General features: G+C 36.5%; 1 protein-coding gene across 9 annotated transcripts in view; it reads left to right on the top strand.

Annotated features, from left to right (window-relative positions):
- ZNF438 (zinc finger protein 438) overlaps positions 1–23,558 on the top strand; it is a 52,912-nt gene extending 29,354 nt beyond the window's left edge. For 5 of the 9 annotated variants that reach the window (XM_054815738.1, XM_054815740.1, XM_054815739.1 and 2 more), the window contains 4 exons: positions 4,262–4,318; positions 13,443–13,547; positions 18,194–20,036; positions 21,660–23,558. In XM_054815738.1, coding sequence (XP_054671713.1) covers positions 4,291–4,318; positions 13,443–13,547; positions 18,194–20,036; positions 21,660–22,272 — 2,589 coding nt within the window. In that variant the 5' untranslated portion in view covers positions 4,262–4,290 and the 3' untranslated portion in view covers positions 22,273–23,558. The remainder of the gene's footprint in view (positions 1–4,261; positions 4,319–13,442; positions 13,548–18,193; positions 20,037–21,659) is intronic. The other 4 variants (XM_054815745.1, XM_054815746.1, XM_054815743.1 and 1 more) reach the window with 3 other exon arrangements.
- Positions 23,559–23,883: the final 325 nt, after the last annotated feature.

Here is a 23,883-nt window from a genome sequence, read left to right as displayed (position 1 = left end):
GGTGGTTGCATGGCACTGTCATTTACAAGATGGCACAGCATGTGAAAGAACAGGTGTGAAAAATGAAGTGAACAGAATTGCTTTTGAAATATAAATTGACATTTCATGGGCTTCTGTTAGGAGAATATCTTTTCTAAACTGTACTATATTTAATTTTTCTTTCTAGCTGAGTATTTTCCTTCTGAAATGAAATTACATAATAATAGTTAACTAACACTTCTTTACATGCCTAGCTTTAAATTAAAATTCATAATTAAGCTTAATACAAAATTGTAAGATTTGATTTGATGCTTTCTTCCAGTACCTGAACTAATGTTCACTGCATTAGAAGGTGCATTTGTCACTGAGAAGCTTTGTTCTTTTAACAAAAGATACCAAAAATAAATTCAGTTAGGGTCATAGTGGTTTAGTTTAATACTGTTATGATAATGAGTACTATAATTACTTTCAGATAGTTCTTCCTTCCCAGAGGATGAGATTTTTACTTTTGATGCCTGCTTAAAGCATGAGAATGACAGTAAAATTAATGTCATAACCTTTACAACCTATTTATCATTTTCTGTGTAGTATCCTAAAAGATTTTGTGTAACATCTAAAATAAATGTCTTAGTATGGACAAGCATCAAATTAGGTTAATTGGGTTCACCTGATACTCAGATTCACTCTATCTATCAGGACACCAATTTCATATAAAAGACCTGTGGGTATCTTTCTGTGAAAATTGCTTTAAAATTATTACATGTAGATGCTCTGCTTCCTTTGATTATTAAAGATCAATTTACAGTGTAGTTTTTTTCCAGTTTATTTGATGTTTTTGCTTCTTCTGGTTGAAAATTCATTTATCCTTTTATTCTGTGGTAACTTAAGGAGTAGTATAGGCATGATAGACCTTATTTTGTGAGATTAAGATAAATTTTACTTTTTAATTCTGTCCAGCATCAACTCCACTTCACTTGAAATGCTTGTAATAGATTTCTTTTCATCTCTGACTAGTCAGCAGCAGATTTCAAGAGAACTGTTTTGAGTTCTCAAGTACTACGACTTGAATGATTTTATTTGTTGTCCTATGGCAGAGTTGCAACCTGAGCAAAACAGATTTTAAGTTTATATAGAATTTTGAAAGTTTTATCATTGGGATAGGCTCTCAGGTGGAGAAAAAATTATGATAATGCCAGATAGAAATAATCAATATCATCTCCTGTATTTGAAATGAACCACTATTGGACTCAAATATAACCAACGGTGACTCTAAGAATGTTTGCCTCCTCAGTATTCAATAAAAACAACAGGGCATACTGAACTATTAGTGGTGTCCAACCTAAAATTTGTTCTGGATGTAAGAGTGTAAAACATGTACAAAATTTAGTAAGGTTGGCTCTTTTTTGAACATCAGCATGGTTTTTTATGGGAAGTAGTCATACTGAGCCAGATTTATAGTCAAATGAAAAAAAAAACAATTCTGCTGGGGGCAGGTGTAGGTAGCTGTACAGATGTTATATCTTTCAACTTCTGTGCTATGCATTGATTCAGAATTTCAGAACTTTTTGATAAGACTGCAGTTTATGTCTAGGATATGCATCAAATATATGTAGATATTAACTGTACGTTAAACATGTTACAAGTTGGCTGAGAGATGTCGGAAACTGTCAGTGAGAAAGGAACGTGAATCATTATACTTGTAGTGAAGTTGTGGTAGGACTGGTTCGAAGACTAGCACTAGGCAGTGATCAAAAAGACAGTATCGCTGCTGATAAATTTAAAAATAGTGTAAAATGCAGACAGGACAGTCACACAAAGTTACATCATTTGTTTTGTAAACTAAATTTGTATTCAAAGAAAACATGCTTTAATGTAGTCTTACATATAACGATGGATAGAGAAAATTGAAGGGATGATAAGAAGCTTGCCCTGACTTCAAAATCTTGAGCTGTTCAGTTTTTCCGAAAAGGAAGGTTACTTGAATGAATATCTGCAAAAATAAAGGGCAGTGAAAGGTTCTTTGGTATAACAACAATAAAAAATAATTCATGAATGGCTAGAAGATGAAAACTTAATTTGAGAAATTATACTTTTTTTCATTGATAGTAGCTGATCAATGTACTACTCTGTCAAATAAGCACTGGATTTTCTATATCAAGACCATTGTCTTACTGCAGTTGGGGTTAAATTAAAATCAGAGATGCCTGTACTAAATGTTTGGATTTATATGGTCCGATTTTCTGTCCTACTGTTAGGGTTTGTGAATGCTTGGAAGAAGATGTGGAGCTTGTATTTCCACATGGTATTCTAAGAATTATTGATCTGTATCCTGAAGTCTGGTTTGTTTGCTATAATTCTAAGAGGAAGTAGTAACCGTAAGTGGGTCACCCTTTTAAATTATTTACTGCTCCCTACAACTGGGAGGGACCATAAAACCTATAAAAATGTGACTCCTGAATAATAATTTTGAGACCCTTCATTTGAACATAATTTCTTACATTGTTTTTTACAAGAATATGCATTGCTGTAACTACTTCAATATGTTTTCAAGTGTTGGAAATCCTAAAGTGGAAGAAAAACTTCAGACTTTGTTTCTGTAAAAAGATCTTGTTGAGCAATACGGCCTTAAAGAAGGATGTCTTACACTGTGAGTGACAAGTTGAAAATCCACACTGGTTCCTAGCAGTGTTTTGCCACTCCAGAATTACATCAATGTGGTCTGTTCCATTCTTGTAGGTTAAGAGGGAGTTTTCTATATGTTACCACAACGTAAAACTACGTTTAGATGAGCTGACATATGTTGGTGTACTGGGTCTGCCAGATCAGAGGTTGACTGCTTAAGTACCACGGACAGAGGCTCTTTGAGGCAGCCTGAGATCTGCTGATACGCATCGGCAAAGCTGTGCCAGGAGGTGCTGGTTTGCATACAAGAGCTTCTTATTATATATGGCTCAGCACAGAAGATACAGGTACCAAAGAGCCTCACCTCTTTGCAGTGTGCGAGGTCTCCTCACAGCAGCCACACTCAATTTTCTTTTACGCTTTGGTATTGGACTTCCCAGAAATGGAATTGGTTTTGCCTCTTTTATACTTTACTGCTGCCCACAGAACCATCTCCTTCCTGGAACCTCTCCATTGCTTTTTGAGAGTCAATTGCATGATAGTAAAGAAGCATATTCATGACTTATTTTTGTGGTTGGTAATTGCATCAGAATTTGTCCTAACTACTTTTGTATTTATCCAAAACCAGTCTTTTGGTGCTTCATGTTCTCAGAAGGGGGCTCTTGAGTGCATATCTGGAGTGTTCTTTGTGTAAGATTCTACCAGCTGTTAAATTGGCCAGGAAAGTAAGCAAACTCCACATCTGCACAGCTGGCTCTGCTCATGGGAAATGTTATAGATATGCACTGGTATGAAAGCCTAGATCCAAGTAAACCCCCAAGTTGTTGGAGTTCCATCTGTGTTGATCAACGGACTTGTCTGTTACCTTCCCAGAGCCTCCAACTGCATCAGGAGAATAAGAGTTTTATACCCTGTGTGACTTTTAACATGTTAGTGGTGTTCAGCCGAACTGAACTATTACACAGCTGTTTGAAAAGCTAGATCATTTTATGATAAAGAAAATCCAAGTGGATAATAACAAAATTTTATATTGTCATTATATTACACTATGTCTTTCTTGACTGTTGAATCACACTTGACCAAAGCTTAAGCAACACACTGACTGCACTGGAAAGAAATAGCCAACTCTTAAGCTACTTGATGTAATGCTATTTTATGTCAAACATTATGCATCAGATTTTGCAATAAGTACCAATGTCAAATTCAGGAGAGGTGGCAGTGTAATGTTGGCCCCACAAATGCAAGCTAATATCTTCATTGTAGCATCCATGGAAGATTCTGCTTGTTAGTCAGTTATATGGGATCCATGCAGTCAGATGTTTGAAGGAAAATGATTACTTAACCCTGCATTGTCTGTGATTCTCCATAATGCATTGGCACACTAGAATTCATGACATGTCTTCTTGGGCTTTAACGCGTGTTTTCAATTACAAGAAGTCTAAGTTGGTTGTACCCAGTGTTGAAATATGCATATGAGGGTATGTGTGATCAGAGAAAGACTTGGTTTAACACTTTGGTGGTGTTTTGCATGAGGTATGGGCATACGAGGATCCATTCTGAAATATAATAGTTGAAAACTATTGCCATTGTCCTTTTTTTTTTTTTTTTAGTTTATGGAAAATTATCAGAACTTCTAAGTATCTGTATTTCTTCTTTCCAGGAACGTTGTCATAACTATTAAAGGGCATAATGCAGAATCCTTTAACTTTTTCTGCAGGTATAGTATACTTTCTATACTTTTTTTGAGAAATCAGATGCTTGTGATTCAAAATGTGGAAGAAATGTCATCATCATTAATAAATCACTGTATAACTCTTGTCTACTATTCTACCCTAATATGGTTTCAATAAAAAGAAGCCATTATACTGCAGCATTTATCACTTTAAACAATAGCAATAGCTAAGACTGGTTTCTTCTTTAAGACATTGCTAATTACTGTTACCACCTATAGTTGAGATCTGAAATACAAATATCGGCTTCTTATTTGATTCACTAGAAATAAGTATTCAGGCTTTATTGCAATTTTTTTATCTTCATATATCTCAAAATCATTGTCACATTTGATCCCTGTATAATTGGGGGTCAAATCTATTTGCAAGTTATGCTACAAGACTAGCACAAATAAGAAAATAAATATTTTTAAATATAAACTTAGACTTTTAGATTTTAAGTGCCTTTTCTCCAACATTCCTATCCTTACTAACATTTTTTGTGTTTAACTATATTTCCTCTATGTTTTGTCTCTTCAGAAGTCATCTTACGTTGATTTAGTTTTCAGGAGGTTTAGTGTCTTGAATTTTTCTCTCCATTATTAGTAAGGGTATTTGTGCTGCAGTTGTGTATTCCCAAGCCTTTAAATGTGCAGCCGTAACTTTAATTTCCTTTCCCTTTTGATCTGTGTCACAATGCTAATGTTTAAATGTGATTTTTAACTTGAATGTAATTTTTAATAATACTTCTTAAATGTGAGTGAATGTTTGATGGATATGACATAAGCTCTAATGGACCTTTCAGAACCATTGCAGGTTGTCAGTTAAGTTTCCATTGTTAGTACTTATGTTAATTAAGAAAAGCACTATATATTACTTAACTTGAAGCCTTGAGCTTTTACTGTCATGTAAGTTTATACTTTGCCTGTTTTGTGAAGACTGAGTATTTTTATGATACTGTAATAATTCTGAGGAAACTGTTCCAAGAGGATGTCATGCAAATTGATCTTAGTTGATGAGTTCTGTGTCTAATGGGACTATTCTTTCAAGGGAGACAGTACTTACTGTTGTGTAAAGCTATCCACCCTGCAGTATGCTCTACGTCTGCATGCTTATGACTGAAATACTTAATTCTAATACTTAAAAGCCTTAATTTATTTTTTCCTTTAAAAATAGGAATTTGACCACTGTTGTAGTCAAATTGAATGTGTTATCTTTATGTTAAAGCTATTTCTGACTAACAGGAGGAGAATACAGACTGTGAAGCTGTTTGCAAATTTGAAACTGGTGAATCATTTGCTTTGAGATTTTTTTTAATTGTAAGAGCCATGTTGTAAAATTTGGAAGTGAGGGTTTATGCTAGAAATCATAACCAGATCCTGACCAAGAGCTATATCAGTGTGAAATCGTGATATTCCACAAATATACTAGTTTCTGTGTGTGTGTGTATATATATTTATTCTTTTACTGTCACTCTTCTTTGTTCTTGTATCAAGCATCACTTTTGTTTCTTAAATGTGTCACAGCACTTAGAAAATGTTGAGGCTATTAGCAATTTATAATGATTTATGTACAACTGTAACATTGGTACATTTCTTAATAATAGAAGGTTTGAAAATAAATGGTATTGGAAGTAGAACCTATCCATCAGTTACATTCAGTATAGCATTTTTGTCAGTCTTTTTATACTTTGAAAGTGCTTGTTATTTTTCAGTTGAGTATAAAGTAATGGTTAGTGCAAGTTCTTTGAGTGACAACATAAACCCTTCACTGCTACCATTTGTCATGTAATAGCAGAAGTTCTGTAATTTGATACTTACTCCTTCAGGGCATCTGTATTTTTCTCAATTTAAAATATTTTATACAAAAGGTGATTATCATTTATATAACAAGCAATTGTAACTCCATGTTCAAATAGATGCACTTTTCTGAATAATAATAAATATTTAACTTCTAAGATTTAAATTTTTTCCTAGGAATTATGAAATTATCATTGAAACATCATATTCTGTCATTCACACTCATGTTAGTATTTGCTGTTGAGCAAGTGCTGGGTTTTTTTTCTAGTGCTCCATAATGACATAAAACACCAGTGTGCCTTAGAGAACTGAAATACCTTTGGATGAGTGGCACTGTCAGATTTATTAAACGTTTTCGTTAAATGACTCTTAACATGAAAAAAATTGTGTATCTTATACAATTATTGTGCAAAATCTAAGGCTGTCTTGGTTCATCTAGGGATTTATGTAATACTTTTTTGTCTCTTTAAAATATACATTGGAAAAGTATTACAGACTGAAATCACAGTTTTGATCCTTCGGTATTTTTATTTTAATTTTTTAAAAAACAGTTTTTTAAAAAGTTATTGTAGAGTTTAGTACATTTTGTATCCATGTTAGTATGGTCATTTGATGCTGGGAGATCTTAAACTTCAATTAGCCATGTAAATGTGTTTCTTAGCATCAACTCTCACTTTGCTGGAACCCCTGCTGCCTTTATATCATTAACATAAATGCAGGTGCAAATAGCATTTATGTACTTTGATAGAAAGCAGTTGGAGACATTTCACTGTGGGACACGACACTTTCAGATTGTGTACATCTGTTCAAATAATGTATCCAAGCCAGTGACATGAATGCAAGGATAAAAACATCTGCCCCTGAGACTGTTTGCCATACAGCAGATGCTTACATCTTTATTTATGCAGATGGTTTGTGCGATGAGCTGAGCAATGATGAAAGCAAGAAAGTTTGACAAAGATTTCAGGGTATTGCTTGGGATGGGAAAATATGTTGGTAACAGTGCTGCGTTTTCAGATGTCTACCAAAAGAAGGACATCTGTTGTAAGTACTGATGTTTTTAGTAACATGGATGTGGTATTTGGGACATTAACTAGATTAACACAATATCAGTAATGGATTTTTTTAAAAAAAAAAAAATCTCTTGCACAAAAATTGTATTGCAGTTATAGAAGATACTAAATAGTTTAATAGAAGTAATTTTAACAGGAAGGCTCAGCTGCTTTGCTTCAAGATGTTCTCAAGTTTATACAAAACATTGAATTGACTGTAAAGTTTACAAAGGTAGAATATTTTGAAATAATAATGTAACTTGTGAAGTTGTTCAAACGTGTGCGGTGCTGTAAAAGATTTCATGACTTTGGGAATTTTTCAATAGAAGTTGTATTTAGTGTTGTGAAATCATTAGACCAGTACCTTAGCATTTCTGTAGGGTAGTTGACGTGAGTTGCAGATCTAAACTGAGCTGGCACTTAGAAGAAGGAACAGAAAGTGCCCCAGTGTGGCGTTCCTGGCCGCAGCAAGGCTTGCCCGCGGTGGCCAGAGGCGGCGGTGACGGGCGCCCGACTCCCCCTGCTGGACTCTGCGCCAAGGGGCTCCTTTGTCTGCCGGAGCAGGCCAGATACACATGAATTTAATTTGAAATATAACGATACTTCTGCACACGGCCAGTGAAGGATATCATCTTCGGCCTACATTCCTGTTGACTGCATTCCTGGTTTAATTCCCTCGTACGTGGGCACCCATCACAAGTGTTTGCTGATATATGATCACTTATCAGCAGTGTATTCAATCAATTCCCTTACAGAACATCCAGTACCTTCTTTTGAGAACCAGTGCTGCCTTTAAACAGTACAGTGGCTAGCATGGGCAAGCTTAGCAATGTCAATAAGCATTGCAAATAATTGTAATTATGCACAGGGCGGGTAAAAGCATTCACATACTGTAATTTAAATTATTTTCTGCTTCATCTTACTGTCAGAAAGGCCTAGCTGTGTACAGGTTCAGCAACAACTGATAATTTTACATGTTCTGAAAACTAATGTCTCCCTACCCAGGGCCATAGTCTTTCTGAAATGTTTTACTTGCCCTATGCTTTACAGTGCTGTGTCTGTCTGAAAAAATATACATAGCTATTTGAAGTACTGTGGAGATCCTCTAATATTTATTTTTGTTTCAATCCTTAGTGGAGTTGACTACAGGTGCCAATGTTTTGCATATCTCAGCCAGAGCTGTATAGTCTTTTCCTGAAGAAATTTGGGTCATGAAGAAAGAAAAGGGGGGACAGCTAGAGCAAACAAAAACCCTGGATAGAGATTCCCCATTCAAAAGTTAGATTACTTAGGTGATTTTCAAAAGAAATGAGCTATTTACAAAATCCCTGAGAAAAATACTCTCCAACAGTCATCTAAGTTTAACAATGTGTTCTATATTCTGGCCCTTTCTTTGGGGAATGATAAACCCTGTGTATAGTTCCTACTGGAAGACACAATATAGACCAGCCCAGGTCTGACAGTCTTCTGATCCTCCGTCCATCTTTAATGAGGGAGCATTTTCTGAGGTTTGTAGAACAGAAGTAACCATACCGATGCTTTTAATGCATCAAGTAAAAGATATTTGCTCTATTGAGCCAAAGTGGTGAATTAATTAATTGTTTTCTGTTGCATGGGGGATCTATTCAGAAAGAGGTGCTCTGGTTGTCACAAAAGAAGTGATACTCTGTAATATGAAAAACAATCTTGCTCTTCTGTTGTGCTCTCTTTTTGCACATCAGTATTTGCAAAACATAAATTTTTCAAGTAAGAAGCATAATTCCCTTACTGCAATCAGACGTATGTGTTTTCTGTCCCATGGAAGGAAGGAAGGAGGGTTGAACTCACAGTAAGATGAAGATAGATTCTGTTCTCAGCTTATTTGAAAGGGGAGCAAGAGTCTAGTCAGAAAATATTTCATGATTTATTCATAAAATGGTTCTACTTGACCTTTTTGTGCTGCATAGTTTCTGAAGAATTCTGCCTTCATTTCTGTAGCAGACTTGGTCATTATTGTTTCCCGCACTTAACGAAAAAATAAGTCTATTAATTACCACTTATGTTAGGCCTATCAAGATTTTGTCTAGGTTGATGTGATCTTGATAGACCTTTTAAAAAGGACTTTACATTGACATCAACTTTACAGCGATTGAATTACTGTTTAGGTCCCTATCTTTCTTGAAGCTCACTAAAAGAAATTTAAACTGGCACTTCTCCCAGAAAATAATTTTTAAAAATCCAATTGCAGTCTTTTCTTTTGAATCTTCCGTTTGTCCCCATCTTCTAAAGTACCTAATTCACATTTGCAATGCCATTGAAGGTTTATGAGTTTGACCAGTGCTTGCATCACCTCCCTTCAGCTGTTTTCTGAACAATTAGTTCCCCCAAGTGGCTGCGTCACTGAAGCCTTACTTCGCAAATATCCAGGGATGGTATCCTCTGCGGAACAGAATGACTGGGCAAAACCGACAAAGATAAACCACTGGATTTGCAGTGATATCAAAATTTTCTTCCTATGCAACTGAGTCCTGTTGGAGCAACGTGGTTTGTAGATAATTGCCCACTTGAAGTTTGACATGGTTGGTTGCTGAAATTAGTAGATGCATGTAGAAGCTGAAACACACTGTCTTTGATGATGTATCTAACAGTTTCTCTCAGACAGAAGTTCCATGCTTAAACATAAAAGAACCAGTGTTTTCATCTTTAATAGTGATTTGTGTGGTTGCAGAGGCCAGGCACCACCTTGAGCCCATAGATTTATCTGCATAAACCTTATTCTCAAATTCTCTTACTGCCATAATGAGAAAAATTTGTGTGTGATTTCTTTAGCTGTAAAGGTGGGAAAAGTTATTAATAATTACAGATGCTTTATGTCTAGCTCTCTTTATGTCAGTTTCCATTTCTTGATACGAAAATATTTTGATCTGCTTAAAACCTATTAATTATGTTAACCTTAATATGAAATGAGTAGCTTATAACTTGAAAGACTGTGCCTTCAGAAAAATGGAAAGCTTTTTAAGTTCACAAACACTGCATGAGAGGTGTTAAGAGAACATGTGGATCTGCTAATAAATGTATTTTAAATTCATTGCAAAAGAGTGTTTAAAAATCTCTTAGGTATATATGTTCTGACTTTTAGGAAAGACTTCCAAGACTTTCTTCCTTTCTACAGTAGCACAGAAATGGCTTTTTTTATAGGAGGTTGTGTTAAGCCTTGTGTTGCCCATATTTTATGTAAGATGTTGCTTTTGAATATTGATTTACCCACACGTGGCTAATACATTTGATACTACAACTCAAAAAGGTTACCTCAGAGCTGTTGCCCACTTGTTATTCCCTATTGAAACAGGTTTTCGTACATATTTTAAAAGTTACTTGTGTAGGGACAATATGGAGATGTAAATGTTCAGTACTGCTGCAGAGTTTATTTAAAACCTATGGCAAGAAATTTAAATCATGAGAAATCCAAAACTGTGTCTCACCAGAGCAGAGTAGAGGGGCAAAATCACCTCCCTTGACCTGCTGGTTACGCCTCTTTTGGTGCAGCCCAGGATGTAGTTGGCTTTCTGGGCTGCAAGCACATGTTGCTGGCTCATGTCCAGCTTTTCATCTACCAGTACCCCCAAGTCCTTCTCCGCAGGGCTGCTCTCAATTCCTTCATCCCACAGCCTGTATTGATACCAGGGGTTGCCCTGACCCATGTGCACGACCTTGCACTTGGCCTTGTTGAACCTCATGAGGTTCACATGGGCCCACTTCTCGAGCTTGTCCAGGTCCTTCTGAATGGCATGCCGTCCCTCACATGTGTCAACCACACCACTCAGTGTGGGGTCATCTGCAGATTTGCTGAGGGTGCACTCAATCCCGCTATGTCTTTGATGAAGATATTAAACAGTACTGGTCCCAGTACAGGCCCCTGAGGGACACCACTTGTCACTGATCTTCATCCGGACATTGAGCCATTGACCACTACTCTCTGGATGTGACCATCCAGCCAATTCCTTATCCACCAGATAGTCCATCTATCAAATATCTCTCTCCAATTTAGAGAGAAGGATGTTGTGGGGGACTGTGTCAAAGGCTTTACAGAAGTCCAGATAGATGACAGCATGATAATGAAGCAACTCCTATGTATACTTTGAAACAGCAGAGGAAAACAATTCTGGAAAATGAGAAGGTGGAGTTACCTAACAGTAGACATTATTAATATTTTTTCCTCCATCTTTTTTTGGGGTGTTGGTTGGTTGGTTGTTTTTTGGGGTTTTTTTTGCATAAGTTATGTTAGATACTGATTTTCCGAGAATCTGTATAAACTTTGGCATATATCAATGTATAGTTGATAGTGCAACCAGGATGTTTCAGAGAGGGGGGAAGGATTGAACTAGACAGGAAACTGAAGAACTTCCTTAAATATGAGCTGTGTACCCATGATCTTGGATTACTGTATGAGTTATCTCTCCAAAATGACTGTTTATGCCAAAAGTAGTTTTAGTTTATTCCCACACTGAACATGTCACTAGAAATGTTAAGGTTGAACGTCTGCTTTAATGGAGTCCAGTTAATGTCAAAAAAACATTTTTATTGTGTAGCTTTGTTGTTGTAATGCTCTCTCCTGCTAAGAAGAGTCTTTTGGAGAATGTTCAAGGAATCCAGGAAGTATCCCACTGCTCACAGAATTTCTTGAAATGCACTATAATCCTAATCCCGTAAAATAATAAACTTGCACAGACTTTAAAGCAAAGAAGACCTTTCTGAATGATAAAATGCTTAGTGCACAACTAGCAAATCACATTGATGCTCAACTCAGAATTAATTATGTAGCTTTAAAGAGGTCTAATTTTCCCTTTTAGAATTTTAACAAACTATTTTGATCCTGTTCCACCCGTGGTATACCAGAACATGTTTTCTAAGTCTATTTGTACATTCTGTATATTAGCATTTGTGTGAATGCTATACTGTGATTTTCCAATCTTGCATTAGAACACTTAGTTATATTTTTTTATTTTTCTAATCTATTTTAAATTGCACAAAAGGGCTTCTATGTAGACATAATTATATTACTTGTTAAAAAATCAAATACTAATAAGGTAAGAAATGCAAGATACGAGGTTATTCCTGTGTCTTAAATGCTTCTCCTTTCAAATCACATGCAATAGCAATGGGTTCATTTCCCATCTTAACTCTGCATTTAATTCCCATATCCCACCCTGACTCTTTGGCCTAGACACTTTCCAAATCTCATTTCTAGTTCTCTTGTCCTTTTCCTGCCTCCCCTGTTCTTACCCTAGTTTCTCTCCCCCACTCTCAGCTCAGCAGTTAAGAGATAAGGAGAGGCCATTCCCTTGTTCCAGCTTGGGTGTTTGGACCTAAAGCTATAGTTTTAGGAAAAATCCAGGCCAACCTGAAGCAGGAGCACATTCAATAGAATGTAATCATTGGAAAAGTTAGCTCCTTTACGTATCTGTTAAACGCATGCCAAGAGCTTACAACTTTGTGAAATTTGGGCAGCTTTTCACAGACAAGAGAGACATTCCTGTGTCAAACCTCAAGCTCTTCGTTTAATGCACAGATGTGTTACTGGATTCTTTTTTTTTTTTTTTTTAATGCAGACGTTCCTGGGGATGGCCAGCATTTTCTGTCAGAATTAATTTTAGAAAATTATCTGACCCAGAACAGCATTTTACCCAAATATTTATTATTAGGCAAAGATAGGAACAACTGCAAATTAATTGGTACAGAGTTGGGCAGTCCTGATTTGTAGGCTTTATGATCAACCTTACTTCATATAGGTGTGTGGCAAAACTAGTTTTGAACATAGAAGGCCAAATTCTATTTTCTAAAATATTTGCAGTTCCATCGATTTACATGAGATTCTGGAAAGTGTAAATCAGCATAGAATTTAGCCCCTGTATTTAAAAGCCTCACTGAAGCTACTGAACCTTCATTTTTCTGAGCTTTTTGTTCTGGTGCTGTTGACTGTCTGCCATGACACTGAAGCTAAAGCATCCCATCTGTTTACCACATTAACCAGCTTTACTCAATTATTAAGCTATCACCTTGCATTTGGCGTGTAATGTATTACATTTTAAAACATCTTTTGAGGAGAGAAAAATGGCAAAGAGCAAGAAGCAGTAGCTTAATGCATTAACTGGAAGTTAATGTTTTATATTGTTGTTTTATATTGTCTTTTTCTGGTTTTTGTTGGGCTTGGGGGTTGTTTGGGTGTTTGGTGGTTTTTTGGTTTTGGGTTTGTTTTTTTTTTGTCCTGGGATCTATTTATAACTGACTGAAGCCTTTTGCAGGTGGTGTTTTTTTGCATGCTAATCCTTCAGAGAAACATTGTGTCCAACAAAGTATGCTGGGTCAGCAAAAACAAGAAACTTGTGCTGGAAAGACAGTATCCACAGGTATTTAGTGTATATGGAGATTTGGCAAAATGAATGGTTAACTGTCATTGACAGAAATAAATCTAGTATTGTCTATTAGAAAGTTGTGCATTTTTTTCTTTCCCATAGAACAGATATTCTTCCTTTCAAAGTCAGCAAAAGACTCAGCAACATAAACATGCATTTAATAAAATATTTCGTTAATCTTTTTCATCTGTATTCTGCCTTTCCCTTCAAAACAAGATGATCCTTTTTTTGTGTTATTTTCTGTCACTTGTCCAGTCATACACAAATTAAATACATACCTGCACAAGTGAGGTGGCCTTACAAGGATTATTAAAAAAATTAACACTATTACACAGTGGTTTCTAGCATTTTGATGGTTTATTTTAATGTTCAAGACAGACCAGATTAGTGGGGAAAATGAAGTATCTTCTGATGCTTTCTGCGATGCCTGTGTTTACCAACGTTACATGCTTTACATAGAGAACAAACTGAAGGAGGTACAGAAAGAAGGCAGAACAGACTGGAGTAGACCAGACTTGAGTGACTTAGGAAGGAAGGGGAACCATGCATGAACAGCAGAGGACTCATTCCTCCAGAGGACTCTTCCCAGCATGACTGTATCAGAGACTTTGATGCATCATTTATTTTATTGGTCTATCACTGTCCAGTCCTATACAATTTTAAGATTATTTAGAAGGGGGAAGAGCTTATGACATCCTGCAAATTTCCAAGTGATTTGATACTTGCAGGTACTAGCATGGTAACCATTAATCTTTTAACAGAGACTTTTAAAGTAAATGGATGGAATTGCATTTGATTTATCATTGTGCTTAATTATTTAAAAGTGTCTACCTGTTGCCCCAACTCCATGCCTATTTGACAGACTGAGAACACAGCAGTTAAAAATGAGCTTCAGATATTAAATCTAATGTTTTCATTCATTTCCTTTATTCTTAATGAAAATTTTGGAGAAAGTATAAAAATGGTTGCCTTCCACTGAAAAACTTGTAGACTAACTTGTAGAAAAAATGTTGTCTAAAACCAAGGGCCATCCTCAAAAATGCCATTGCAGAGCCTCCCTTAACTGAAAAGTCCCCTTTTTAGATGCAAGACTTCGTGAGTTTGCATAGAATGAAGGCATTTCCTCAGGTCACAAGTGACAAGTCAAAATGAGTCTTCTGCATCAGAGACAGAAATAATTTGGAAGGTGGTGTGGAATAGAAGTGGAATGTCCCTGAAAGATGCATCTTAAGTTTCCAAGTGGCCTTCTGGCACAGTGACAGCCAGAGCATATTAAAGTCCTTCAGTGTCGGGGTGGCAAAGACATGAATTACTATAACGATCATTGTGTACAGAGGAAATTGTTGAAAACGTCACCAAGTATAAATAGAGAAACTAGTTTTGGTCACTGAAGATACATGGACACTCTGGGTGGGGTCTATAGGACCTCCAGTCTGTGAATCAACTGATTGCTTTTTCCTGATCCAAGATGCTAAATAATCTTCCACCAGTTCTTCCAATTAGCTTTCCCAGTCCACAAGCGAAATCTTAACTGAGTCTGAAAGATCATCAGACAGCTAGTCTGCATCTAGCCTACCTCTATATTTAGACACTGGCTAAGCTGCTTAACTACAGCAGCTGTGTTGGATGAGAGGGAAGTACAGAGCTGAGTATCCTTTGCATACCAGAGGCACTGCAATGAATATTTCTGCGCTAAACTGTGTAATGTAAACTTGGCAAAAAAAAAAAAAAAAAAAGTTGTATTGAAGGCTGATACCAAACCTGGGGTGCCTCGAAGATATATTTATGATAAAATTACACTAGTTGGAAAAAGAGCATTTGTATAAAAATAATTTCTCAGTTATATCAATGCTTAGCATTGTATTAACTACATAGGAAGAATGTTGATCTAGGTGGACATTGTTTCAAAGAGCATTTTGTGGTTGATATTCATGAAGGTCTTGGCTTCTAGAATGGCACTTTCTTGTACTGAGGAAATGTGTAGAGAGACTTTATTTAAATAAAAGTGATTTTGCTGCCTAAATTTGCAGTAGGCAAGTCAATGTATTTGAGAAGCATATGCTTGCTTTCAAAGCTAGTGTAATGCACTATTTCTACAAGTGTTTCCTCCTAACATCAAATTAAACTTTCTCTTGTGGGGCTTTGGCTGCCATTTCTGCACTTTTGTAGAGATGGCATGTCCACAGCAAAACTCCCATCTTTTCCTGAACTCACGTCATTTTTACCATTGGTTGGAGAGCAGGTGCCTTATAACTTGAAGTGTAAAGTAGCACAGGTAGCAGTCTGCCGAAGCGCTGGCTTTCCTAAAAAGTTTATGCAAACCAGTGAATGAGATTTTGAAATAAAAAGGTAGAGGTGCAAGCCAAATGTGAAGAGAGACTGGAAACTGCTTCATGTTGAATATTGTGGCAAGCTGAATAACTGCTGATTAGGAAATAGTCTTCAATGTCAGTATATGGCAAGCATAATCTGGAAAATAAGAGCAGATTCTATCCCCTAAAAGCAAAATAGACTTGTTCTGTCATCTATTGTATTTAAGCAGTACAATTTGACCTGTAATTAGCATTGAAGTTCAGGGCTACTTTGGTTAATGATTAAAATATTTTACATCATTTTATTGTACTTCTCAGAAGCTCTTAAAAGTGTTTCTTCAAGAGCAGCAACAGGAAACAAAAAATAATCTGAGTAGTATTAGCAATCTTAGCGGTTGAAAAGATAAAGTTTTCTGTATATTTAGTGATTGTAGATAGGCAAAAATGGAAGTTCTTAGTGAGAAATAGTACATGCTCCTAGCTTTTGGAGACTAAAAAGGGCTGGAGGGAAACCGAGTTTTAAAATTACCATGTTTCGACTTTTTCCAGGCCGCTCAAACTTTGTAGGCCTGGACTTAATCCCTATGTATAGGGATCTCTCTCTATTTTTGGGCAGGATTTCCATATGTACGGTAGTCCACTCTGTACAGCATTTCTAGAAATTCTGGACATCTCTACGTATATTGTGCAGAATGAAAGTTATGGTGGTGCTGAGTAGTTTCACTTAATTGGGGGATCAAGAAGGTGCGTAATAGACTTGGGGTTTGATGCTGTACATAGCAATAAAAGGATCAAAGTTTTATGCCCTGCATAGATACTCTGTGAACCTGCTGTAGGTCAAAGCGTTTTGAGAAGCATGAGACCTACTGTCTCTGAATGTACAGTTAACATGTGGTTGCTCAGTGAATCTAGCATGTCGTGAAGGCAGTAGATTTACTGCACATGTGCGTGCCATGAGTATGCACATATATCTGTCCAGGAGTTCTGGTCATGAAATGTGATAGCTCTGTAACTTACAGTGCATGTTGCAAAGTGTGTAAGGTCTGAAAAGAACATCCAGGATTAAGATAAACTACTAGAGTTTCCAGTGCTGGTAGTAATTCACAGTTACCTCTTTAAGTCCATAACCAGGTATAAATGCATTTGTATTACAAGGCTTTAAAACGTTAAGGAATGGAAACTTCCCTGTGGAATTACCTTATGGCAATTTTTGAAGGTCCCAGCATTTATTTTTACATTATATTTTTACATATTCAAATGTGATTCCTCTCTCAAAATGATTTTTTTCTTACATTGTTGCCTTCCCAAATTGCCTTTCTTGGGATCTTTGTAGTTGAATTTTCAGTGATTGAGATTGTTGGGAAATTTTTTTTTCTTTGGGAAAAAAGTTTTTTCTATCTATCCCAGTTTTTGAGAACTGGAAGCATTAGTGCTTGAATTTGAGAGTGGATAACGAAGCTGGTACATGAAATGTAGTGTTTCAATTAACTATATATCAAATCTTTTTTTATGGAGTGTCTGAAAGGTCAGCATATATCTCTGCTGCTCAATGCAGATTATATCTTACACATTTTACCCTTTTATTTGTTTTACTTAATTATCCTCACCTTCTTCTTTACTGAAAATGTTTGTGACATTTACCAGCACAGGTAGAAACAGGAAGGAACTGTGATACAACCTTGATAAATTGCATCTTTCAAGAAAACATTTGAATAACATAGTATTTAACAATGGTACATCTTCTCTCAAGTCCTCTTTGATTTTCTTACATGTTATTTGCATATTTTGTAGCAGTATTTTTTTTAAGACTTCATCAAGTAATCTTTGGTCTGTATCTGCTAAAACCCACAAATTCTAAATGTTACAGAAACTCGGAAAGATAGTGTGACTCTGGTTGAGAGATATGATCAGAGCAGGTGCTAAGGAAAGTTCTGCATCATGGAGTTTAAATCCTGTCCTTGTTAGTTCTTCCAGCTGAATATTGCCAGCACGCTAGTGCAGCTTTTCCAGGGCAGAAGAGGCTCATAAGTGTATTTGTTCTGAAATGCCGTGTAGTTTCTAACCTAGAATGAAACATCCATTTAAGATTAGATTAAGAGGAGGGTTTTTTTGCATATCTGTATTCAAGCACATTGCTTCAGAGAGTATTTTTGTTTTGTCCATGAAACTTTTGCAATTCTAAACTTAATTTAGTGGTCATTTAAATACCGAAATATTTTTAATGTTTCTGTGTAATAATATCCTTTGTAAGCAGTTTTATTTTTGATACAGTAATTTTTAAAAAAATACTATATATTATATTACATCTTTGTTATGTTATTATTACAGATAAACACAAATCCCCTTCGGATATAATACGAAGTTTTCAGAAGAAAAGTCAGTTTAGGACCATTGCTCCAAAAATGGTACCAAAAATTTTAACATCTGGAGTGGTTTCTTGTCTTCAGTCATCTTTGCCTGAGCAAAATACACCAATTTCAGCTGCAGGTTCTAAACCGCTGGTGGTACCAACTCAAAACTATGCGGTCATGCAGGTGGCTGGTCACGAGGGGACTTTTTCTCTGGTGGCCTTGCCGTATGTTGCCCCTGCCCTAACACAGCAAATCCAGCAGTCAAATGTGGCCCCTTCTGAAAACCTAAAGCTGCCTATCCCTAGGTACCAGTCTGTAAGAAATAAATTTCTGAGTGACAAAAAAATGGCACAAATCTCTGGTTTGGGTGCACATAACAGGATTCCTACCAAAGCATCGATCTCATCACAGACTTCCCCCATGACTACTTTAACTGAAGACTGCCCTGAAACTCATTCTAGTTCAGATTCAGCTGAGCGAGTGATGCTAACAGACCGTGACTCAGCTGAAATTACAGTTGCCACATTAGTAAATAAAGGCAATTGTGTGGAATCTGGATCACCTTTAGTGAACAAAACTGAAATTGCTAACGGTAATGTTTCTAGATCATCTGTAGATAAAGACTCTTCATCCAAGCCAGCAAGTACAATTAATCCCATGAAGCTAAATCTACGCTCTGTGAAGACAGCATCGGAAACCACAGGAGAATCGTTCATAACATTTGAGAAACTAAAGGAAAAACCTACAAATTCTGCAAATTCTGTTGCGGTCCTGTCACCAGCAGTTTTTGGCAGTACAATACAGATGACTCCATCAGCACCAAAAGGAAAACTTCCTATTTTGCCTTACTCAAGGATGAAAAATCCGGCGTTCTGTAAATCTAAGCAGAACACTAATGTTACGAATGTGTCTGGTCCTTCACTAAGATCTGAATGTGAAAAGATACCAGCTTTGGCAAAAACCTTTCATGTTACTACTAAAGCATCCGATAAGCGATTAGCTGTATCATTTACACAAGTCCCCAAACAAACCATTCGAGAAAAAGTGGATGTTGAGAGTCTTAAAAAATTGAACAGTGCAGCCTCTAAAAGAAGAGGCAGAAAAAGGAGAGCCCCAGATGATTTATTGGCTTTTCAGACCAAGCGAAGGAAATGCATCATTAATAAGTTTAGAGAAGGAAGAGAAAGGGCGAAAGTTGATCTTCAGCCACCTGAAAACAAAAAAGCAGAGGCAGTGAAAAAATACCGTAGTATTAGACCAAAACCAGTGGTAGTTGTGCAGGCTTTTACACCACTGACCTCTGCAGCCGTCGCCGAGACGCCATCTTCTGACCATTTAGACCAAGATATTTTTTTAAATAGTTCACTTCCCAATAAATATTTAAGTTACAAGCATAGTGATGCTACATCAGCTAAATCAAGTGATTTAAGTAGAAATGCGTGTTTAACCGTACCTAAGCCATTGCATAAATGTCACATTTGTAACCATATCTTCCAATTTAAACACCATCTTCAGGACCATATGAACACACATACAAACAAACGGCCTTACAGCTGTCGAATTTGCCGGAAAGCGTATATTCACTCTGGAAGCCTGAGCACGCATATGAAACTTCATCACAATGAAGGCAAACCCAAAAAACTTGTATGTTGTGAGTTCTGTGCTAAAGTTTTTGGCCATGCAAAAGTGTATTTTGGTCACCTAAGAGAAGTACACAGGGTAGTTATCAGCACAGAGCCCTCTACTAGTGAGCAACAGCTGCAAGATGCTTTAAAGAAGAGGGACACGAATATAAAAGAAGGAGAAGAAGCAACGGAGAGGTGAGTGTTTTCACTAATTAAATGCTAATGAAATGGGATTTTGGGTTGTCAGTGGAAGTTCATTAACATCACCATTATGAAAATTGTTGCTTTTTCCTCATCACCCCCCCTCCCCCCCCGAAATGAGATTCCTAAAGGTTTAAATACTTTGTTACAGAATCTAGTCAATCCATTAGACTATACGGTATATTTTAGCTGATTTATTGAATATAAATTATTACTAACACTTGAATATCCAAAGTAATTTTGCATATATTCTAGTAATACCCAAGATACTGCCAGCGGAGCTGTTTTGATCGGTTGATTTCTCATGGCTAATGCTTTTTCTGTTAATTTGCACTGTCTTCTGTGTACTACCCATTTTGGGTTTTCCCCAGAAGATAAGTGGACCAACTGCAGTAAGTGCAAAGCAATTCATATTTCAGTATTAGCTTGTAGTTTGTTTACCCTCTTAAATATCATTATCACATTTCCTTCTCTGGAGTGCTGTGAGCTAATCTGTCTTGTGCTCATGCGATCGCTTAGCCAAGTAGAAAAGTTAACATTTACCATATTAAGATGCGTAGAACATTCTTTTATCTCTGTGTTAGGATTTTGAGGTGAAATTTCTTGACACAGTGTAAATGTTGGCTTTTTTGTTTCTTCCACTCTGCATTTACTTTCACTAAAATACGCTTTAATAAGCTCAAGGCTTTAACCTGACTCCTCGCTACACCACCACAGTTCAATTTTACACATTTTACTTTGCATAGCTCCACTTTCTGGGGCATCAGTTAAAAATTTTTAAGGTATTGAACCTGAGAAACACCAGCGCTTTTCTTTAAGTCTTACTAGCCTTCGTACAATGAATCATTTAGTTTCTCGATTTTATTGGGTGATATGTCTAATGTGTATAACTACACAGTATTACATAGTCCTTTTTGTAGACATTGTGAGAAGGTTTCTGTGGAGATGGTCTTTTGATTGGCTTAACTTAAACCAGGGACTTGCTAGCTCTGTGTGTATCTGTTTCCTTTATACTGCAGAGCTGTCCTAAATCAATGAGGGCTGTCCAATTGTAAATTAGGTATTTAAACTTTTTTAAACTGTTACAAACTTTTAGGGAAAAAAAGCAGCTTTGAAGTTTCATAGTTTCCATGTTGGAGTGGGAGGTGGGACATGTGGTTTTGCCTTAAATTGACTTTAGATCACTCAGTGTAAACAATTTAGTTTCTCTTAGTAGTATGCTACACCTAGTACTCATTTTCACTTTTCTAGCACAAAGCTAAGAGTATTTGGATTGACCTAACTAAATCAGGAACTTAAAAAAACATTATTAACCTTTTATTAAAAGACTAGTGTTGTTAAACTATTATTTCTAGGAAGGCTAATTTTGGAGGCAATTCTTAAACTCAGCAGTGTTGAGTAACATTTGGTTTTAGTTGTTTCCTAATCAGCCTTATTTTATTTATCTTTTTTTTTCTGTTCCAAATAAATTAGATACTGTAGCGATGGTGCCTGTTTTTAATTAAAAGAATGTTTCATGAATGTCATCTTTTCTTGGCACTTAAAAGGACGGAAGTTGCCATCTCTATTCTGTGCATGGCTAATACTGAAATAGTTCATATTTCCTTTTTTTAACAGGGGAAATAAGTGCAATTTTGAGGACCTATTCCATAACCCAGGAGAAGTGAAATTACAGATCAAATGTGGTCGATGCCAATTTATTGCACAGTCTTTTGGTGAAATGAAGTTTCACTTACTGTGCTGTCATGGAGAAGAGATCCAGGGAAGAGTAAAGGAAGGGGTTTTGCAAGGAAGTAGAGGAGCTAAGGGAGAACTGATCAAACATGCAACCCAATTCTGGAAACAGCGCAATGAGAGAAGACATTTAGCAAAATGCAGTGCCCATGAGGAGGAGTTTTATACTTTTCCAAAACTGAAAAGACAGGTATATTTTCACCATCAAAGTAATGTCGATATGTTATCTAAAAGTGAACTGACTCAGTCAGGAAGTGGTGAAGCAGCCAAGGAGATGCAAAATGTAGGTTTTGGTACACCAAGCAAAAAAATTGAAATTTGGTCTAACGCGGGCTATAACTGCATTTTATGCAAACAGTTATTTGGAAGAAAGGAGGATCTTTGTAATCATTGGCAGAGTCATCATAACTGTGAAGACCCTTCCATTTTATGGACAATTTTTAGTTTGCTATCAAAACAAGGAATTATTGAACTTTCTAATAATGGTGAATATTGAAGCTCAATTCTACAATGCTGTGAAAAACATCAACTACATTACCAAATTGTTTATGTTTTTTGCTATGTTGCTAAACTAACTCAAGAGATATATCACTTCAGAGGTTTGGTGGGTTTGTTGGAGGTTTTTTTAAGTTATGCTAACCTTTATTTTGTTAAATAGAAAATGTATTCATCCAGTATTTTTCCAGATGGGTACATGCAAGCTGGTTATGAAACACTGTACTTAGAATTAATGCATAAGAAACTTAGCAGGAACTAATACTCAATGCCAATGGTTAATGTTAAGGAAATAGATTCTCAAGTTAAATTATACTATACATACAAAAATAAATCAGTTTATATGAAGTAATCTCAATCTTGAATGAAATGACAAACCAGACAAAGTGTAATTTCAGTCTCAACTGTGCTTCCAGATTTTATGGTAAATATATCTATAATCCCATGCAGTTCTCTGGTTGATTAGAATGTTCATACAGGCAGCTTGCATTCAGGAGCTTTATAATCTATAATTTGAAAGCTTTTAATTCTTGTTCATTTCAGTGTCTTCAGCCTTGTTCATTGCTTGCAGGTTTGTTATTGACAGGTCTTTAGGTGTTTTGTTCTGTCCTGGTAACAGCACGGTTCTTTGGATTATTTAAAGCAAAAAATCTACCCATATTTTTTTGCCTGTAGGTCTTTGGGTTGACGATGGGTTAGTTGCCACCCATGAAGATGGAACCCTCAAAGATTGACTGCTTTATAAAAAAAAAAACAACAACCAAACAACAAGTTTATTTTAAAAATAGTAATCTGAATTGGTTACTCCTGGGAAGTTTGACATTCTGCAATAGGTGGCATGATCCACAGTGAACTTTTAGCATATTCCTTGCACCTCCTGTGACAGCAGCACTACTGCTGCCAACACCGTTAGCACTCTGCCTTTAACACTCTCGGTATATAGCTTTGTACCTCTGCAGTTGACCCAGTCTGTGACTTTAAAGGGAAATTGTTCCTTCACTTCTAAGTCTATGGTACAGGTAATGAGTTTTTTTCACTTGTGTTGCAAGATTTACTGTACTAGACAAATTTGCATGCAGCACCGTAACCTTCCAGTGTCAGGAGCCAGTAATAGTTGCCTTACCAGGACGCAGAGCTGTAGCAGCCTGTAATGCAGGAATAGTGAGTGCATGCTGTGCCCCTGCTGCAGAGCTGGCATGGTAAGTGACCATTTCAGCACATCTTCAAGGGGGCAAGTCATTTCAGGCTGTAAGGAGACCGAGTTCTGGAGCTCAGTTTTGATGAAAAGGTCATTGAACCATTTAATCTAGTTTGAAATTGGTGTTTAAACTGCTGCTACTTAAAGCCTTATGTACCTCTGAATTATTTTGGGAGCAATAATGGAGGCAGCATAAGAAGTCACTATATCACTGTTCAACAGAAGTCAGAGCACATCAGAGGGCAAACTGAAAAATACACCAATACTGTCTCTACAGTACCACTATATCCATTTCTTCCTGTGGTCAAACTGTAATTGAGGGATTGCAATGATGAAGGAGTCATTCCTAAAATGTCCTGGGTGGCTTCTCACTGTTTTGTAAAAACTGTGGTGATGAGAACATGGGAAGAGATC

Source organism: Grus americana, chromosome 2 (genome assembly GCF_028858705.1).
Source record: "Grus americana isolate bGruAme1 chromosome 2, bGruAme1.mat, whole genome shotgun sequence".
Taxonomy (NCBI): domain Eukaryota; kingdom Metazoa; phylum Chordata; class Aves; order Gruiformes; family Gruidae; genus Grus; species Grus americana.
The sequence above is the reverse complement of the archived record's forward strand: the minus strand, read 5'-3'. Positions and strand labels throughout refer to the sequence as shown.